Source organism: Drosophila navojoa, chromosome 2 (genome assembly GCF_054131105.1).
Source record: "Drosophila navojoa isolate 15081-1374.11 chromosome 2, UAZ_NAV_1.0, whole genome shotgun sequence".
Taxonomy (NCBI): domain Eukaryota; kingdom Metazoa; phylum Arthropoda; class Insecta; order Diptera; family Drosophilidae; genus Drosophila; species Drosophila navojoa.
Window position 1 is genome coordinate 28,870,181 of NC_142890.1, and position 18,144 is coordinate 28,888,324.

Below are 18,144 nucleotides of genomic sequence, written 5' to 3' on the forward strand. Positions count from 1 at the left end.
GAAACAATAAAATGAACCAAGGAATACGAAATCAAACAATTACATAGTTTTTGTCTTTTCTTCGATTATATAGCGGAAGACATAAATACAGTTTCTCAATAGCTACAACATTAATAGGAAGTAGTAGAGACATAAACAGATTGACAGAGAGAGACACAGAGAGACAGAGAGAGAGAGAGAGAGAGAGAGAGAGATTGAGTTGGGACAGAGATTGAAAGTATTATATGTTTTGTATATATATGAGCATCGTTAGTTTTATTTTATTTATTAAGATATTGCACACACACATATTTAGTTTTGATGTCACTTGATTATTGAACAAATCGAATGCATGGCTAGACGACTGCACATAAAAACCAAACTCAAAATAATGCAGCCTTGACGTACTTCAATTTACAGACTAGACAAAAATATTGCTTATTCGGATTCCGATTCGGATTTAGATCACAGATCTCAGGGGCAGCTGCTTTATTTAGGAGTTACTTAAATGTCAAAGAATGTGACGAATGAAGCTATGTGTGTGTACATTGTTTAATGCGATTTTCTAATATTTACGTATACGTTTGTTGTTGTTCTTGTTGTTTGTTTTTCGTTATTTAATGGAATATTTTAATATGCATTATTATCGCTGGATGTTTTGATCGTTTATTTGGTTTGCATAATATACATATATATTTATATATTTATATACGAATTACGAGTTTCGATTATCAAGGACTATATAGACAATTACGAATATTTAACACAATATTATTAAACACCAATCACTGATTCTCCAAGGGCTAATATAATGCAACATGACTAGATGATGGCATACAAAACAAGTTTAACCAAAGACAAACCAAAATTCATAAGAAATCGTTCAGGTTCGGGTTTAGCCAATCTTGCCCCACCCAACCCCATTGCCTATTTACTTAGCTGCAATTTCAATTGATGTTTTTTGTTTGAGATTTATTTTTATTAATTTTTTGTTTTTTTTTTGTAGAGTCAACTAAAGGTTAGAAACTGAAAACGTGCAACACCTGCGCCGAGAATTTGCGCTGGGACAACTAATAAATGAAGAAGGTAATCAAAATTTGTTAACAAGATATAGATATGATATGTAAAGAGAGCAGAAGAGTAGGTTGATAAATTTTGGCGATCAAAAAGAATTTATTAAAGTTACAACAAGATAATTTGGTAGTTAAGAGTACGCACATTATACACTCAGAACAGTTTAAGTACGATACATGTTTTGTTTGTTTTATTATTTTATATTTAATTATTATTTTCGTATTGTTTTCAAACAGGATTCAATGGTTCTCAAAAATGCCAATCCAAAAATAAATCAAATACAATTCAAATTCAAATCATATATATGTATATATTTATATATCAATTTAATCAAATCATATCGATGGGGCGAGCCTTTAAATGAGAATATAGTAAATACCTAACTGCCACGCCTGCATTGGCAGTTTAGTTTAACTACGTAGAGCAACGTAGACGACACAATAAGTTCGAAATAAAGCGAATAATAGAAAGCAAAATGAATCCAAAGACGAATACAAAATGAGTTCTTGTTGTTGTTTCTGTTGTTGTTGTTTCTTCTGTTGTTGTTGTGGTTGTGGATGTGGTTGTTGTAAATTAAAATTGAAAAGTATAAATATATGTATATTTCTGTATTAAATTTCTTGTTGATTCTTGCTTTTGCTTTTGCATTTGTAATTTCGTTTCATTTGCCACAATTATTTTGTTGTTCTTGTTGTTGTAAATGTAATTGTGTGTGTGCATGTGTGTGTGTGTGTGTGTGTGTGGGCGTGTGTTTGATCGATCGAATGTTCTGAAATCGTTTTGAGTTTGTGATTGATTGATTGATTGGATAGTAGTAGTTGTTGTTGTTGTTGTTAGAAGGTATAGCAACGTATTGCTGGATAGCCATACCGGGCCATGGGGCGTATGAGTAATATGTGTCTTGATGCCGTTAGCTAGCTGCTTTGCTGCTATGCTTATTAGTTGGCCGCGCTCTGTGAGGCTTTCAGTGTGAGTTTGTGTTTGTGTGTCAGTGGAACATTTGTATAAGTGTATATACACTATATATATATATACATATATATAGATATATATATATAGTTATGTAGTAGTATGTTATGTCTGGTTAAAATTTTTTGTTAAAATCAAAATCAAATTTCAGATTTATATATTTTCACGCGAAAAGGATTTGAATGAATGAAGCGCAAAGTAAAAGTAAATACTGCACAAGAGATATATAACTTTTTCTTTTTGATTAATATTCACATTTTTGTATCTTTTCTTTTTTTCACTTGCAGAAATTTCATTTTGATTTGGTGTTTAATGATCAGAGCAAAGTCTTTTTGTTAATTGAAAATAACTTTTATTGACTTGGATATATGTTTTATATATTTTTTCGATTTTTTTTTTTTTTGTGGTTGTAAGTAGTCTGGTTGTTTACATTTTTAAGATCAGTTGTTGGTTATTTATTTGTCTATGGATTGTAAGAAAATTTAGTTGGTCTCACCTTCGCCCTTTTTCATTTTTTAATGTGCCCCCATATTTGGCTCTTGTTCCAATCAAGTCTATAATCTCAGGTATACAACTTGCAAAAATCGCCTGTATTCAGTATGAAAGATAATGATGATAGTGAAGTATTTCGTTTTGTTGTCTTTTGAATTGTTACAAATAAAACAAAAAATTATATTGCCGGAGATCAGAGAACGCGAGGGGCTCAACAGACCGAGACAAAGGGATGACAGAGAAAGAGAATATATATACATATATATAACTATACATATGTAGGTAGAGTGAAGTATCGACTGGCAGACAAAAGCTATATAGATACAGTTACATACGTAAGTTTACGTCTAGATAGACAGATAGCTAGCTCAGCTCGACGACGTTGACGACACAATATTTTTGTTTACCTGCTAATTGATGCTATGGTGGCTTTGTCAGTTTTTCATTTATTATTGCTGTGTATTGTTTTTATTTCTTTAGATGATAACGCCAGTCGTCATATTTGTGAGAACTGAAGTTGCTAGATGTTGAAAATCATATAGAACTAATATATGGAAATTATAGTAAAAGAATATCGTATCGAAATGAAATAGGAAACAAAACAAAACAAAATCATATCATTTTACTTTTCTTTACAAATCATCCAACCATTTCAACAGTCTGCAGCTAATTTTATTGCTTTTATCCATATGGAATTGGCTTTCGATTTCTTGGGGGAACGTGTTGTCTTATAATATATATATGTATATATATATATAGAGAGAGAGAGAGTATATATGTATATGTACTGGGATATAAATCGAGCACACATAGTAACTGCGAAGATCTCTAGAGCCAAGTACAGACAGCTATCAGTAGTTAATGCAAATCTAATTTGACTTTAGCTGGATGATAGGTCTGGGCTTTGGCGCCTGTTGGTCACTACAACTACGATAAGATCGGGTGTTGCATTTTACATTTGTGTGCGTGTGTGTGTGGATTTCCAATAACAGTTCATAAATATATATAATCATAGAGAACAAACAAAACGCGTTGTATCATTGTATCTGTGGATGGTGTACATGAGAGTCTATACTTAATTGGAGTCGGGAATCGGGAAAGATTATTCGAATGTGGACATGATGCTGGTACTGATACTGATACTGATACTGATAAGGATACGAATACTGATGCTGATAACGATAAAACACAGAGATACTGCAACTATTACTGATAACAAATAAATTGTTTGTCTTAATTAAATCATCGGGAGAACTTCGCAGCGCCGATTCGCGCAACTTCATTACTCTTATATGCGTGGCTGCGGCAGACTAAGTAGTTAGGTGCAAGCAAATTAACGACTTTAAGTATGTTTATTAGAGATGATGATTAACTATGTAAATTGTATAAATTGTGTTCAGCATGGCCATTCACGATGCCATACTTGATCGAGTATTGTGTGTGTGTGTGTGTAGTTATGTATGTTTGTAATTACAAGTGAGTTCAATATAATATGTAAGTAGGTAGTGGATAAAATTGCAAAAAACATATCTACTTCATTGTTTAATGTTTATGTAGTATTTTAGTAGAATTATAAAACGTGTTTAAGAATTCGAATAAATTATTATTAATGTTCAAAGATCAAATCAATACAGAACTTAAGCGGCAACATGGTGTGTGTTCCAACAAACAAACCAACAAACAATTTAATGTTATGCATTTTTTTTTTTTTTTTTTTGGTTTAATATTTTTAAATTAATTTGTTGTTATTTATTTGTAAGTAAGTCCAAAAACCAAAGTTAGAAAAAAGCTATTTGGTTCGAAGCATTTCAACGGGGGGAGTAACTAAAACTATAAACAAAACCAATTTGTTGTATAAATTGACTCTGCTCTGAAGTTGCATAAAAACTCGCTCGTTAAACCTTTTTGGCAAACTTCAAAAGGGTTTAAGTAAAGCCCAAAATTAAATACAAGATAAGCTGACACTTTAAGTTTTCATATACATATATAGATAATTGCTCTTTAAAAGAAAAACAAAGTGAAAGGGAAATAGAGCAAGCTTTAAAATGTAAAAACAAATCAGGATTTGTATCGACCAAAATATACATTTATTACGACTTCTCTTTAGAACTCAGAAGCCATGCATCGGCGTCAGCTAAATATGCCAAAATTCATAGATTTCTGCTCTCTTTTTGGCCTTCTTTTCTTTTCTTTTTTTTTCTTTTTTTAGCACTCACACACAACTAATTCAAACCCTTCTGTAAATTGTCTTTCAAAAATTCGAATTAAGCATATCAAATATGTATGTAGATTGTATGTGTGTGCGTGTGTGTGTGTGTACTTGTATACGTGTATAAATTTGTTTGCTCTGTTGGCTTGTTTTTGCAATCAATTCCGAAATGATGCTAACAAATGTGATGCATGCTTTGAGTTATGGCAGCGCAACGAATACAATACGAAATCAATAAGTGTTACTGTCAAAGCCAAACTACATACACACTAACGTATACAGAGTATTTATCATTCGAATCGTAGCAGTAAGAGTAGTAATCCATTGTTGTCGTGTAATGTGTGAAGAGAGATGCCAGAATTTCTGCTCATATTCATAGTAGATATTGCGATGTGTGTTTGGAAAAAAGTGTAGCATATCCGCCAGGCGCTACGATGTCTGGGGCAAAAGCTTTTGGGTTCAATTAAAGCAGAGAAGAGAAACTGCTGCTTTGCATACATTCTCGTCATCTAACGAAGCCAACTGATAAACAACAATTGTGATGATGCTTAGCATTTTGATTATTTTTTAGAGAGATTACAAGACTTACAGAAGGATTTGACAACAACCAAAGAATTCGACATTTAAGCTTAAGCCTTACTTGATTTACGTATTTCAGTCAAGAGAGCCAAGTCGAAACTCTGCTCTTTCTTCTGTTCTTTCACATGCCGCCAAGAAACCAATGCCGTTTTTGGTACTTTGAAAGGTTTCAAATTTGATTTGCTTAACAATTTTCATTTTTGTTTTTTCAAGTATTCAATTCAAGCTGCTTGCAACTGTTTCGAGTGGTTTCAGATCTGATTTTCGTATTACTGTTTTTTTTTTATTATTTTTTTTTTATTTTGCTGTTTCAATCAACTGCTCTGTGGGTCAGTTGCTGAGCAGAAAAATTTGATAGCAAATATGTGGGCATTTTTATGCAAGTTCAAGTGACGTCAAATAACAATCAAATTAAAATAAAGAAATGAATAATAAGAAAAATAAAATAAAGGATATCAAACGACAATGAAATAATAATAAGAGATCGTATAAAAGGTTGTTCATTTGGAATTTCTGAAGTTTAGTAAGAATGCAATATAAGAAAAACTTAGGTTAATTCGATTGTAGCGATTGTAGCTTTATAGTTTCTGGTAGTTTATATTTTTGGTGTTGTTGTTGTTATTTGGTTTTCAATTTATATTATTGCATTTTTTGTTGTATTTTTTTTTTTCTTTTTGTATGGTTTTTTTTTTTTTTTTTGTGGTACAGCCAGCAACGTGTTCGTGTACCTTTTTCTAGGATCCTTGCTATAAGTTCCACCATATTTGCTTCTCTGGGCAGCCAGTTCAGTGATTTCTGGTATCCAACTAGCGAACACGGCCTAAATTCAACAACACACATACACTTTTAGAATATAGAGAGAAGTGCCAAAATAGTTCAGTTTCAGTTACAATTGCAGTTTTAGTATTTGGCTAACTAGTTGTTGCTGGTCTTTGGATGGTGTTGTGTTAAAAAGAATATGCAGTACAGTACGACACTCACAAGACTCGTAAAGGGGACGACGCGACGACGTGAATGAACGTAAGCAGACAACGCTGGACAAGAGGAGGAAGCACAGCTCCCCCACAACCACACGGCTCACGCTGATGATGCACACACACTCTCAATTCGATCACTCGCACACACACATTCATCCATACACGCACACACTATCATATACATATATACATACACGCTCACATACTTTGACATTCGCTCAATTTTACAGCTAATTTTACAATTGATTTTTGGTTTTATTTAGATTTTCCGTATATACAGTTTTGGATCTCTGAAAAGATATATTCACTTTTACCGCATCTAAATATAATATTTACTGTAGTTACGTATTTGTTTAAGGTCTAAAATTTACAGATTTACAGCTGTACACGACAAGTGCTCTATGGCTGCCTAGAAGTGTGCGAAGTTAGTCTCGACTCAGCTAGGCGCGCACGAATGAGTTTTATTTTTTTATTTTTAGGGGGGAGGAGTGAAATTTAAATGGCGATAGCTTCCAATTCTAGTGAGTGGACTAAATGATATGCAATGATAGAGAGATAGAGAGAGTTGTTGAGTAATAAATAAACCTAAATGCTTAAATGCCTTGTTGAATGATTATACAATAAACAGAACAGTCGGCTTACCGAAGCGAAAGACAATTTCCAAATATTACAATATATATATACATTATAATACTTTACTGGAAACTGCCTTTCAAAATAAAACAAATTGAAGTGAAAATACAAATAATTATACATATTATTGTAAGAGTATTGGGAATTCGATGTACTAGTTATGTTACGGTGACACTGACAAAAAACGTTTTACTTGAGGATCAATATTAAAAATGGAATTGATTATTGCGAAATGTAGCTCAAACTCTCTTCAAATAGAATTTAACAATTTATGTGTACTTAAAAATTGATTTTTTTTTATTGGCAATGCGTGACCGATGTTTTATTTTTAATTGAATCGTGTGAACAAGAAGGCGCCGTAAATGTTGCTCAAATGCTGTAAAACGTTGAACAAATAAATGATTAAAAAACAAACCGGTAACTATTCTGAAATTGTTTTGTACTTCTGGTGTTATTTATTGCAAAATCAAAACGGAAAGCATGGCAAATCAAACATAACTCAAATGTTAACGGAAAAGCAAGAAATGGACAGAGTATTCGGGCCAAAAGTAAAATTCATGTAAAACACACGCCTACAAAAGTGTTTAGAGAACGAATTGATAACTAATTAAAAGCAATGTGTGAGAGTTCATCAATAAATCAAAACAAAGTACGAATACCAAAAACCCTACTATAATTATTTGACAAAAAAAGAATAGACGACTAACTGATCTGTATACAAAAAAAGGAAGAAATGTAAATAATAATAATATGGAAAGTTCTTTATACTTGTATGATTTATCAATATTATGTTTTTTTTTTTTTTTTTGCTTTTTTGTGGTAAGATATACATTTTATTGAAAAGTTGTTTAGGCAATCAGATGACTTTTATTAGTCAGAGTTGACTGTCAGCTACATTTGATGATGGGTAAATATATAGTATATATTAGTAGAACTTTGCATTACAGTCAACTTTGTATGCGAGTTACCAAAATACAAATCCATTTGGTAAATTATAAAAATATATGGATATATATAACAAAGGGTAACAGACTAAGTACTTAATTTGATAATTGAATATTAACGTAACTAATTCAATACTAATTATGAGTTGTTTTTGTTTTTGTTGTTGTTGTGTTCCTAACACGAGTGCTAAGCACATTCATAGCCCTCATGTGACTTTAATTCAAGTTTTGGAATTGAGCTGCTGGAGAGGCAAAGCTAAAGCTCGAACTAAGGTTTTCCAGCATATGCTTTATATATGTAGATCTGTGATCTACTCTTTAAAAATAAATGCAAATTATTCGGTGCATCTTCAACTTGATATTAATTGATCGATATTTGTGTTTGATTGATTTTTTATAGTATTATCCATTTCAATTTTATGATTCTCAGTTCTTGTTCTTGATTAAATGTGATGTTTTTATGTCGTTTATTATTGAATATTTGAATGTTATAGACTACCTCTTTCCGTGTTCTCTTTTCAGTTCACCGCCATATTTATTGCCACTACCAACGAGTTCAATTATTTCCGGTATACTGCTGGCAAACATTGCCTAAAATATATATATGTATATGCCACACATACGAATACAGCAAGAAATTAACAAGTTTGTTGAGCAAAATCAAGATTCTTAAGACTTAAGAGGTGTGTGTGTGTGGTTGAGCAACAGGTTTACAGATAAATAACTTCCTCTGCTTCACGGGCACGAATCGAGGTCAGGCAGTCACACCAAAGGAGGCTCTTACTTATGGTTACACTAAATTAAGTTGCTTATCTGAGTATGAACCTTAAAGCGGTTGGGTTAAATTATTTTCAAATCAAATTTGCGGCAGCCAGCATTAAAGCATGCAGTAATAAAAAGCGAATACCTTGTATATGGGGACCAATTTGATTATCATTATTACTATATATAACATATATATGCATGATCCCTGTCGCTGTCTTCCTAATGAACTTTAGTTTTTCAATTTTATAATTTTCTTTTTTGTCAGGTGTCGGTGTCAGTGTCGGTGTCTACGAGTTGTTGTTGTTGTTGTTGTTGTGGCTTGTTACCAAATCAAAGGTAAATTGAAAATTCAAATATATAGTATATGTATACAAAAAATAGTTAAACTGCATGCATCTGTTTCGAGTTTGTATTCAAAAGAAGGAAAAAAAAGACAAAAAAAAAAAGAAAGACAAACGAAGAAAGGCAACTGTTTTTTTTTTTTTTCAAAATTAATCAACTACCAGCTGCTGTACGAGTAAGTATGTAGTATATGTCGCTGAGAGTGCGGGTAGAGATAAGAGCAAATCGAGAGTGGATAATGAGACCGCACGTTGGAACGCGTTAAGCTTACTTACAAGTGATGTCAAACTAACGAAACTTTGATTGATGAATGCTTAAGATAGATAAATGAAACTTAGTCTCAAAGTAAAAATTTTCATAATTAATTCGGTGCACCATTATTAAGTCGTTCTATGTTGTATTTACAAAGAAAACAAAACGTAGCATATCTCTTAAATACTCTTTTTTTTTAGATTATTAATTGAATAAAGTGTAATATATTGTTTGATAAAATCCTTAAGCTAAAACTCGGATTGTATTCTCTGTAGGGGCAACTTCAGGTTGAGTAAAGTACTTGGTCTAATGGTACTGTTACTGTTACTGTTAATGTTACTAGTACTGTTACTGGTACTGTTAACGTTACTGTTACTGGAGTCTATTGTTTACTTGTTCTATTGAATACTTGATCTCTAAGCTAGATTTGAGCGCAACTGTACTATGGTACGTTTGGCAACAATCAGAACTTGAACCATTCACACATTGCCACACTGACAACACCGCTGTCGCTTGGCCTAAAACTCAATGGGCCTCGATGCGAATTGGGTAAGACCGAAGGGAATTGGGAGAGAGAGAGTTGGAGAAGGAGACATAGAGAGAGAGAGAGAGAGAGAAACATTGTCTATATTTGCTAAAAGAGAGTTTGGATTCATTGACATATTTGTTGCTAATGTGTAATTTGTTTCAGTGTTTCAGCATTTTGTTGTTCAACTTACCAAGCCGACGAGCAGAAAGAACACGAGAAATGTTCTTCCCAAGACAGTCTCACAGTAAACGTCACCATATCCTACCGTTGACATGGTCACAATTAGGAAATAGACACAGGTCCAATAAGATAAACGATGAGCATTATTAAAATCCAGCGGATCGCCAGAGTTCTCCAGCTAAATTTTAAGTAAATGCAATTGCAATCGATCAATTGCAAATAAATACGCATCAGCGATTATTCATATTGAACACAAATGGAACCTTTTGGGGCACTGCAAAAAAACGCCACGCATGCCCTCCTCAGCTATCAGCGTCAGCTTGCCACACTCGTGCTCTGTGACAGCGTGCCACGCGGCGTATACGTAATCTTTTTAACTGGCTCAAACACGCGCTGCAAAGCTGTCACAGAGCCGGCTGGAAGACGGTCGTCATGCATAGCTGAATACAGTGTGAGTGTGTGTGTGCGTTTTTCTGTTGAGAGTTTGTGTGTGTGTATGTGTGTGTTTGTGTGTCTACATACCAGATGTATAATGCCCGCTGCTGTTAACCACACGGATATAAAAATTGATACTAGTTGAGCCAAACGTATTGAGCTCGATGTTTTTAGTACGTTTAAATATTGTAAAATATCTGGAACAGTCATGAGACGTAGCGCTCGAAGAAATCGAAGACCTGTTTATAATACACATATATATATGGACACAGATTATAATTTCCGCACATACACAGAGACATACATATATATATGTTTATATATACATATATATGCGGATATGTATGTATGTGTTGAGTAAAGCACATTGCATGCATACAAATCGATCCTGACACGCTTTAAAGAGACTTTTTTAGAGCTATTTCAATTAAATATTACTTTAACGGTAATGGTAATGGTAACGGTAACGTGTGTTCGCGCTGTTATGTGCGCACGTGTGTGTGTGGGAGGGGGATAATAGAAATATGAAAATCATCGACATTGAAACCGATTTGTATGCATCAAATTGTTGTTGGGAATTCATATAAATTTAGGTAATTGATTTGTTGCGCTTACCGATCCACGTTCGATCTAAATATATTGATACGAAGGACGGGGGTATTGTAAAATAATCTACAAAACTGTACATTTCTAACATAAACCAAAGCTTATCGGACGCCGCTATGAACTGGAAAAAATTTGTTAATAAAAAGAACACAATCGAGTTTTACAATTTTTCCAAAATCAAATTACAAATAATTATTATTAACTAATGGCTTAGCCAATCGAATTGCGATCAGTAACAAAATTAAGAAATATATATATATATATAAATTAATTAAATAAGCATTGCGTGTAGAACTTACTCGTATAAAAAAGTAAACCATAAAAAATATATTGAATGCGAGATCGATCTGTTGAGTAATGTTATTACTCCATTTTTGGCATCTTTCAACTTCCTCGCTAGATGCATCAACAAAATATATAATGAGAGATGCAATGCTGAGTATAAATACGAGAACGACCTGAAATAGGACAAAGAAAAAGAAATGCCGTTAGTAATCATAAAAATGAGCTTCAATGAAATGAAACAACTTCCTATTTTAATAATAACCTTAAGTTTGTATGCTCAAGAACAAAAAAAAACATTTGACTTACACCAATACAGTATATTCACAAAAGATCTACTATCTAATTGTTAAATATCCTTACTACCCACAATTATTAACAACTGCATATTGTGCACTGGAATTAATTAAGAAATCATTAAGAGTTTAGTTCCTAAGAATTTTATAAATTATCCTAACACATTTAATTATGCAGAAATAATATTGGGAAAGACTGGCAATTCGTGCTAATCGATTGATTTAGTATTGTAGTGCACTTAAAGAATGTATTGTCACTAGGAGAGAGACAACTATAGCTGTTGCTGAACGTGGTCCCGGGTGTCGCTGAGTGAAAGCGAGACGGCTAGTAATGTCCTTCGCACAGGTTCGCTATGAACCAGAATATGCGACCAGAACTAGAGGTTTTGACAGGAGAAGAGAATTTACACTAAACAATTACGTAAGCAGAAAAAATACTTTGTTCATAACGAAGCCATTGCAAATGTGAATTTAGTATTTAATGACCCGTTCACCAAATTAAAACAAATCATATATCAGATACTAAAGACTTGTCTTTTGCCAATACAGACATCTCTATAACATTACCACTTTCTGTGATTTCTCATAGCAAAGAACGCTCTTATTTCAATATATATTCGATACATATATCATATATTTGCACGGCTTTAGTGCTTCGAGTCGCTACAGCCTTGATTAACTGTCTCTCGTCTTGGCACAGCTGAATGACCTGCAAAAATAATTCAATGGGTTTATGTGTTTCGGCCGGATCTGCGCTGCACTCAGTGGCCCATTTGATTTATTGGCCAAGGTACGACAACGACATCACTGCAGCAATTAGTCGAGGGCGTTCCGCTGATAAATCTGCGGCAATAATGAAAATTTTACCAGGTAATTACTGGACTGAGTTACGTCGCCTGGCCAACGCGACAGCAGGAGCCGCAGCAGGAGCAGTAGCAGGAGCAGCAGCACCAACAGCTGCACGAGTCGAGCGCCAGTTAAATGTCAGGGCTGTTTGCCAAAATGAAAAGGCCAGTTGAGGTGAGCCAACTTGGGGCAACTTGGGGCAGGCGCGGGCCTTTGGCCAACACGGTGTCGTCCGCTGGCACTTCGTGCTATTCTGAATGTACTTAATTGTTATTGCCGTTGTTTGGCTACTCGCTCAGCCACACAGACGTAATTGCTTTGATAATCGAGCAGAGCAATGCCCAAAAGGAAATCTAAATTTGGCAAAAGACGCACGCAAGTTACTTACGCCCTATATTAAAGCCGAGTTTCCTGGTTTGTTATTGTTATGCAAATGCTCGTATCGCATACAGAAACATGTTCGCAGTAAATTGCTGTAGCGCAAGAAGTCTCCTCAGAGATAGCCTTGCTTTAAGATTACGTATACGCCACGGGTCACCGGTTGTCTTTTCATTAAGTTAACTTAATCGACGCTGGCATCTAATGAAACAGAGAATCATAATCTCATCCGCCGTTGACGTCAGTCTTTCCCTTTCCACGTCAGGTATGTATGGCCGTAGTCATCAGTAGTCAATACGCCGCTGACGTAATCTGGACAAGGTAATCAATGCAGCACAGAAGCCGGGAAGACGGAAAGACAACGACGCCTACGTAACACGGCCACAAAGATGATAAAAAAAAAACTTCTTGCTGCTCTTGTTATTGCTGTGAATATTCTTGTTGTTATGGTCATCAGTGAGAAACTGGGTCAATTTCATTCTCGAATGCTCACACCCAGAAGTCTCTTTGGGGCCGCAAAACCGATTTGAGCCTAAGCAAAGTCTTGAACTTCAAATATCAAGCTCATCCAGAGGTTGTTAAGGAAACCACATGAGCTCTGTATCCCTTTAAGGTTATTCTAAATTGGTGGTGAAATGGTGTGGCAGAAAATTTCCACACGATAAGTAGCTCGCAAATTGAAAGTTAGTTATACAATTTGCAGTATTTTTAGTATTTTCCTAAAACTATACAAAATGGGACAAATTTAAGGAAACAATTTATATCAATTATTGTATTCATGCATGTAATGAAAAGAGTATATTGGTCTTCTGCAAAGTCCGTCTTCCAGTCCGTTCGTCCACAATTAATTTCGGTTTTAAAACTAGAGATTTGATGTTTGGAAAATATACTAGAGTTTTAATATATGTAATCTAGGATACTTGTCTTAAACTATCAAGTGACTCCCATTATGTATCTCTGTTTGTATATCAGATATTGTCAGTTTAATCTTTTACCGAAAATTTGTTAAAGACAACATGAATGATCTTGAATTAAATTAAATTACAGCTAAACTTATCATATAAGAAAGGGGGTTTGAAACCAATCCTATACAGCAAAGCCAAAAAGCTGCTTGGGGTACGAAATTTGTCTTTATCGAAGGTCAGTCAAAGCTGCAAATATTGATGATATTATAAAATATTTAGACAAACAACAAAAGTAATAAAATATTTAATAAAAGAAGCCAAAGAGCGGGAGTTGATGCTATGTTTTGAATTTCTGATGAGATATGATTTATTTCTTTAAGCAATTAACCTAATGCAAAGGAGCAAACCGTTTCGCTTGCCTCTTCATGAGTTAGAAGACCCATTAAACTGGTATACATTTGCAAATAGGATCTTCTTGAGTGCCAGCTGCTCACAATGGCCAATCAGACCAATCAATTTAGTTATGACGCAGATACACAACAGAGAAGAAGAAGAGCCCCAGTCCTGCAGTTTAATGGCCCAAAACGCTGCTGCAGAACCAACGGCGCCTGCCACTTCCACAAATTGCCGCAACTGCGGTTTTTTAAAGAGTGCCGAGCGTTTGCGTCTTGGTGGCGTGACCGTGTGCAGTCGGATGTGTCCGACACGCCCCAGCCCCACGACCACCCACCTGACATAAGCTGCCATAAATGCTGTGCGAAAGTCTTTGGCTCCACTTCCGCATTCTCGGATTCTCTTTAAAGAGTTTTAAAGCCAATTAGCAGCGGATCTCGAGTAAAAGTTACTCTTAAAGTGCATGTTAAAGGCAGTGTCGATTGTGTAACCGCCGAAAAGAAATCCATACTTGCTCATTCAGGCACTGACAATAGTGGTTGAAACAATAACAACGAATCGAAAGGATACAGTGGCAAATGCCAAAATGCTTCTAGAAGCCATCTAAAATGCGGCCAACAGCTGCAACAGCGCCAACAATGCCACACATTCTGCCAACTAGTCCTGACCAGGCCATAAACATTCAAGCCAGCCCACACTCCAGACCTGCCTACCGCTGTCTTTCTCTTGGCCCTGGTAACAGTGAAATGTGTGCGAGGTTTTTTTATCGATTTTCTTTAGGCCTTTTCCTGGCACTCGCCCACGTTATTTGCCATTGTTGTTGTTGTTGTTGTTGTTGCTGATGTTGTTGTTGTCGCAGTTGCTGTTTTTGTTGCCCTTTTATTTTCCTGCGCTGCTTTGGCGTTCTGACATATCTTCGCATATTTTGTATCCCTATATTAGCTGAAAGTTGTTGTAGTTTTTGTTGGCATTTGACTGACTCCTTGCATACAACAACAATTTCGATAAACACACACAAACCAAATTCTAATGGGAAGTGGGCGTGGGCGTGGGAGTGAACATTGAAAGTATTTGTAGCTCTAGCCATGCCCGTTGTATTATACTAATGGCAAACAGCCATGCAGCGCCATTTATCGAGCAAAAACTGTTTCAGTTTCCTCTTCTCAAACTTTGTATGAATAAATGTACAAATTAAGGGTATATGCTGTATGATGATTGATGATGACTTACATATATCAACGCAAAATATGTTGTATATCGAAATATATTAAGTATATTCCAAACATATGTGCGACATCTGAAGATATTAGATACATATAGTCAAGTTTAGTAATTTTTATTTTTTATAGTATGTCTCAAACAGTAAATGAAATCAAAACATTTAATTGCTTTGATAAAGATAAAAACATCTCACACTTATCATGGGTCATCTTAGAGCATTCAAATAACCTTGTATAGTACAATTTTTGATATTACATTCAATATACAGTAGAATCCGGTTATAGCGATGACAAGTCTGGTTCCCAGACAAACTTGTATAAGCAAACCTATACGGTTATAGCGACTTCCGGGTATAAAAACAGTTCTTGCGTGTCGTTATAACGGGATTCTACTGTATTTCTAATCATGTCTTTTCAAACAAAATACAGGGTATCTTATAGTCGCCAACTATTCCTATTGCTGTCACACCATCAATACTAAACTTGCTTATGATAAGGAACGTAGTATGTATTTTAACTGCGTTCGCATAAACTGGAATTCCATTGCCTTATTCGGTCTCTTTCAATCTGGGAGGCCTGATAAAGACAAGAATTGCTGAAGCCAAATTGTTAACAAATCACAAAAGTGTAATTTCAGATAACCGTAAATTTTGTGTTCATAGATCGAACGAAACATATCAAACGCATCTTCACTCCTATTATTCTTATGAATATTCATAGCTACCATATCTTCCATAAAGAATTTCGTAACTTTGTAAGAATATGGCATAAATTATTGATTTAACCAAACTCTATATACTGTATCCTTTTGTATTTATTTGTATTATTACTGAATCAGATTAAATTGCATAAAATGAACTATTCACATGCCAAGGCAGCGAAAAAACTCTTGAAAATACCAAGACACTTTTCATTTTTGAACTATAAACATACATATGTGCGGTTATGAATGAGTAATACTGGATGCTTGAATGGCCTTTGATGTATTTGTGTATATTTGCGCATTCTCAGTGTATATATTGGCCACTATATATCACAACATATACGTTATTATGGTATATTATCATAATAAACAGATGTGGCTGTATCAACATCTCAAGCAATATTCAAGCAATATATAAATTTATCAAATTCTTTGAAAAAATATGTTAAACTAAATTTGTTGCATTTTTCTGTAGCTATTAATTGAAGATATTACACTGGATACATGTTAATTTCTCGTTACTAATCAAGAATATTCATACTTTATAGTTACAATTGTAGTTGTTACCAACATTATGGGAAAGGTACTAAAGAATTTTTAAAATAAATTTCAAGTCGGAGAACGTCGTATTCCTTCTAACGGTTGACTATACCAACCAACAGATCCTTCGGCTATTGTTACTGATCAGAAATATGAATACTTTGAAATATTGCCCATAATATTCTAGGAAAAAAATTATACCTTGCTTACACACTTTAAAAAGCACAGGGCATTAGAGTAAAACAAGGAAAAGTAACTCTTAGCTTATAAGTAAAATATACACAAATGCCTAATCTTTCTGTTAAACAGCGAAAATTAATAATTATAAATTTGTAGATAGCAGTCTAGTACCAGGTAATATCTTAAGCAAACGCGTCGGCATGTTCTGAATGCCGCTGCTAAGATTGAGCTTAGTCAGAAACTCCCATTTAATGGATGACTACGTAATGCGACATATGCATAATGTAGAAATATATTTGTTTACATATTTCGCAAGGCACATGGGACCGGTTGCCAGCCATTAGGTATTTTCAGTTATCAGCACATATGTTGCTTATAACTAAGTAGTTGTTAACGACTAGATCCCCGGACTTAGTCGAAGCCCCCAAAGCAGCCGACAGCCGACAGACGACATACGGCAAATAACACTCAAAAAATAAATCAATTTGCTGACGAGTATTTGTGGTACATGGAAATGGTTGATTTACTTTGTTGCTTCCGTTGTTGACATGCAATCGCCGGTGGAGGCAGCACCGCAATGTGCCACAATAAAAATATAAACATCATATTTTACACGCAACTTGTTTGCCCTCTGCGAATCCTATGAAAGCGACGCAAATCGACTGAATAACCCAAATGCACTTCGCTTTATACGAGTATTTATACTCCTTCTCACTGGGGGCATGAGTATATTGGCTTTGGGCGATATTGTTGTTGTTATTTGCATAGCTGTTGAGCTTGGTATTGGGAGTAACCGTGTGACCTTTAGATTTATAAAGTGCTCAGGTTTTTTCTGCTCTGAGCACATAGAAAATAGCTAGAAGCCAGATACATTGAAGTCGGTTAATATACTCGGGAATATAACCCGTACATTTGTATATAAAAATGTACTCATGATAATTTCCGATTTAGTTTATAAAACTTTGCCTTTTAGGAACGGAAATTACTGTAATGGTTCAAATGTCTTTTTTTTTTCAATAATTTCCTTTAATATGGGTGCACAAAGTACAATATTCCTTACAGTTTCCTTTGATATTTTTAAAGTCTCAATTATCTAACAATTGATCAGTTATACATAGTGTAAAGAATATAAAGTATATATTGTATATATAGTATATATAGCGTATATAGTATATAATACAATCATGTATAGAGAAAATTGACATCGTCTAATCATACAACTAAATTCGTCCAGCGCCTATTGCTGATCTTTCTAATTATAATTATCTAAAAAAATTACATACATATAACTATTTTCCATTGAGACTATTGCCTCAATAGAGCTACGCTCTATTGTGATCGGTTGTACTGATAGACTAAAAAATATATACTCAAATTATGCAGACGAAATGAATACATATATTTCTGTTTAATGTAATTTTTGTGCTGCCAACGAA

General features: G+C 34.4%; 1 protein-coding gene across 50 annotated transcripts in view; it reads right to left on the reverse strand.

Annotated features, from left to right (window-relative positions):
* slo (calcium-activated potassium channel slo) overlaps window positions 1-18,144 on the reverse strand; it is a 57,210-nt gene that overhangs the window by 29,686 nt on the left and 9,380 nt on the right. For 28 of the 50 annotated variants that reach the window (XR_016197640.1, XM_089265390.1, XM_089265375.1 and 25 more), the window contains 5 exons: window positions 11,265-11,423; window positions 10,975-11,086; window positions 10,447-10,598; window positions 9,935-10,102; window positions 6,031-6,122 (listed from right to left, as the gene is read on the reverse strand). Coding sequence is in view for 49 of the 50 variants with exons in the window: in XM_089265390.1 (XP_089121516.1) it covers window positions 6,031-6,122; window positions 9,935-10,102; window positions 10,447-10,598; window positions 10,975-11,086; window positions 11,265-11,423 (683 nt within the window). In the remaining variant the exon portion in view is untranslated. Of the gene's footprint in view, window positions 1-2,518; window positions 2,611-6,030; window positions 6,123-8,355; window positions 8,448-9,934; window positions 10,103-10,446; window positions 10,599-10,974; window positions 11,087-11,264; window positions 11,424-18,144 lie in introns of all 50 variants that reach the window. The other 22 variants (XM_030386717.2, XM_089265382.1, XM_089265376.1 and 19 more) reach the window with 2 other exon arrangements.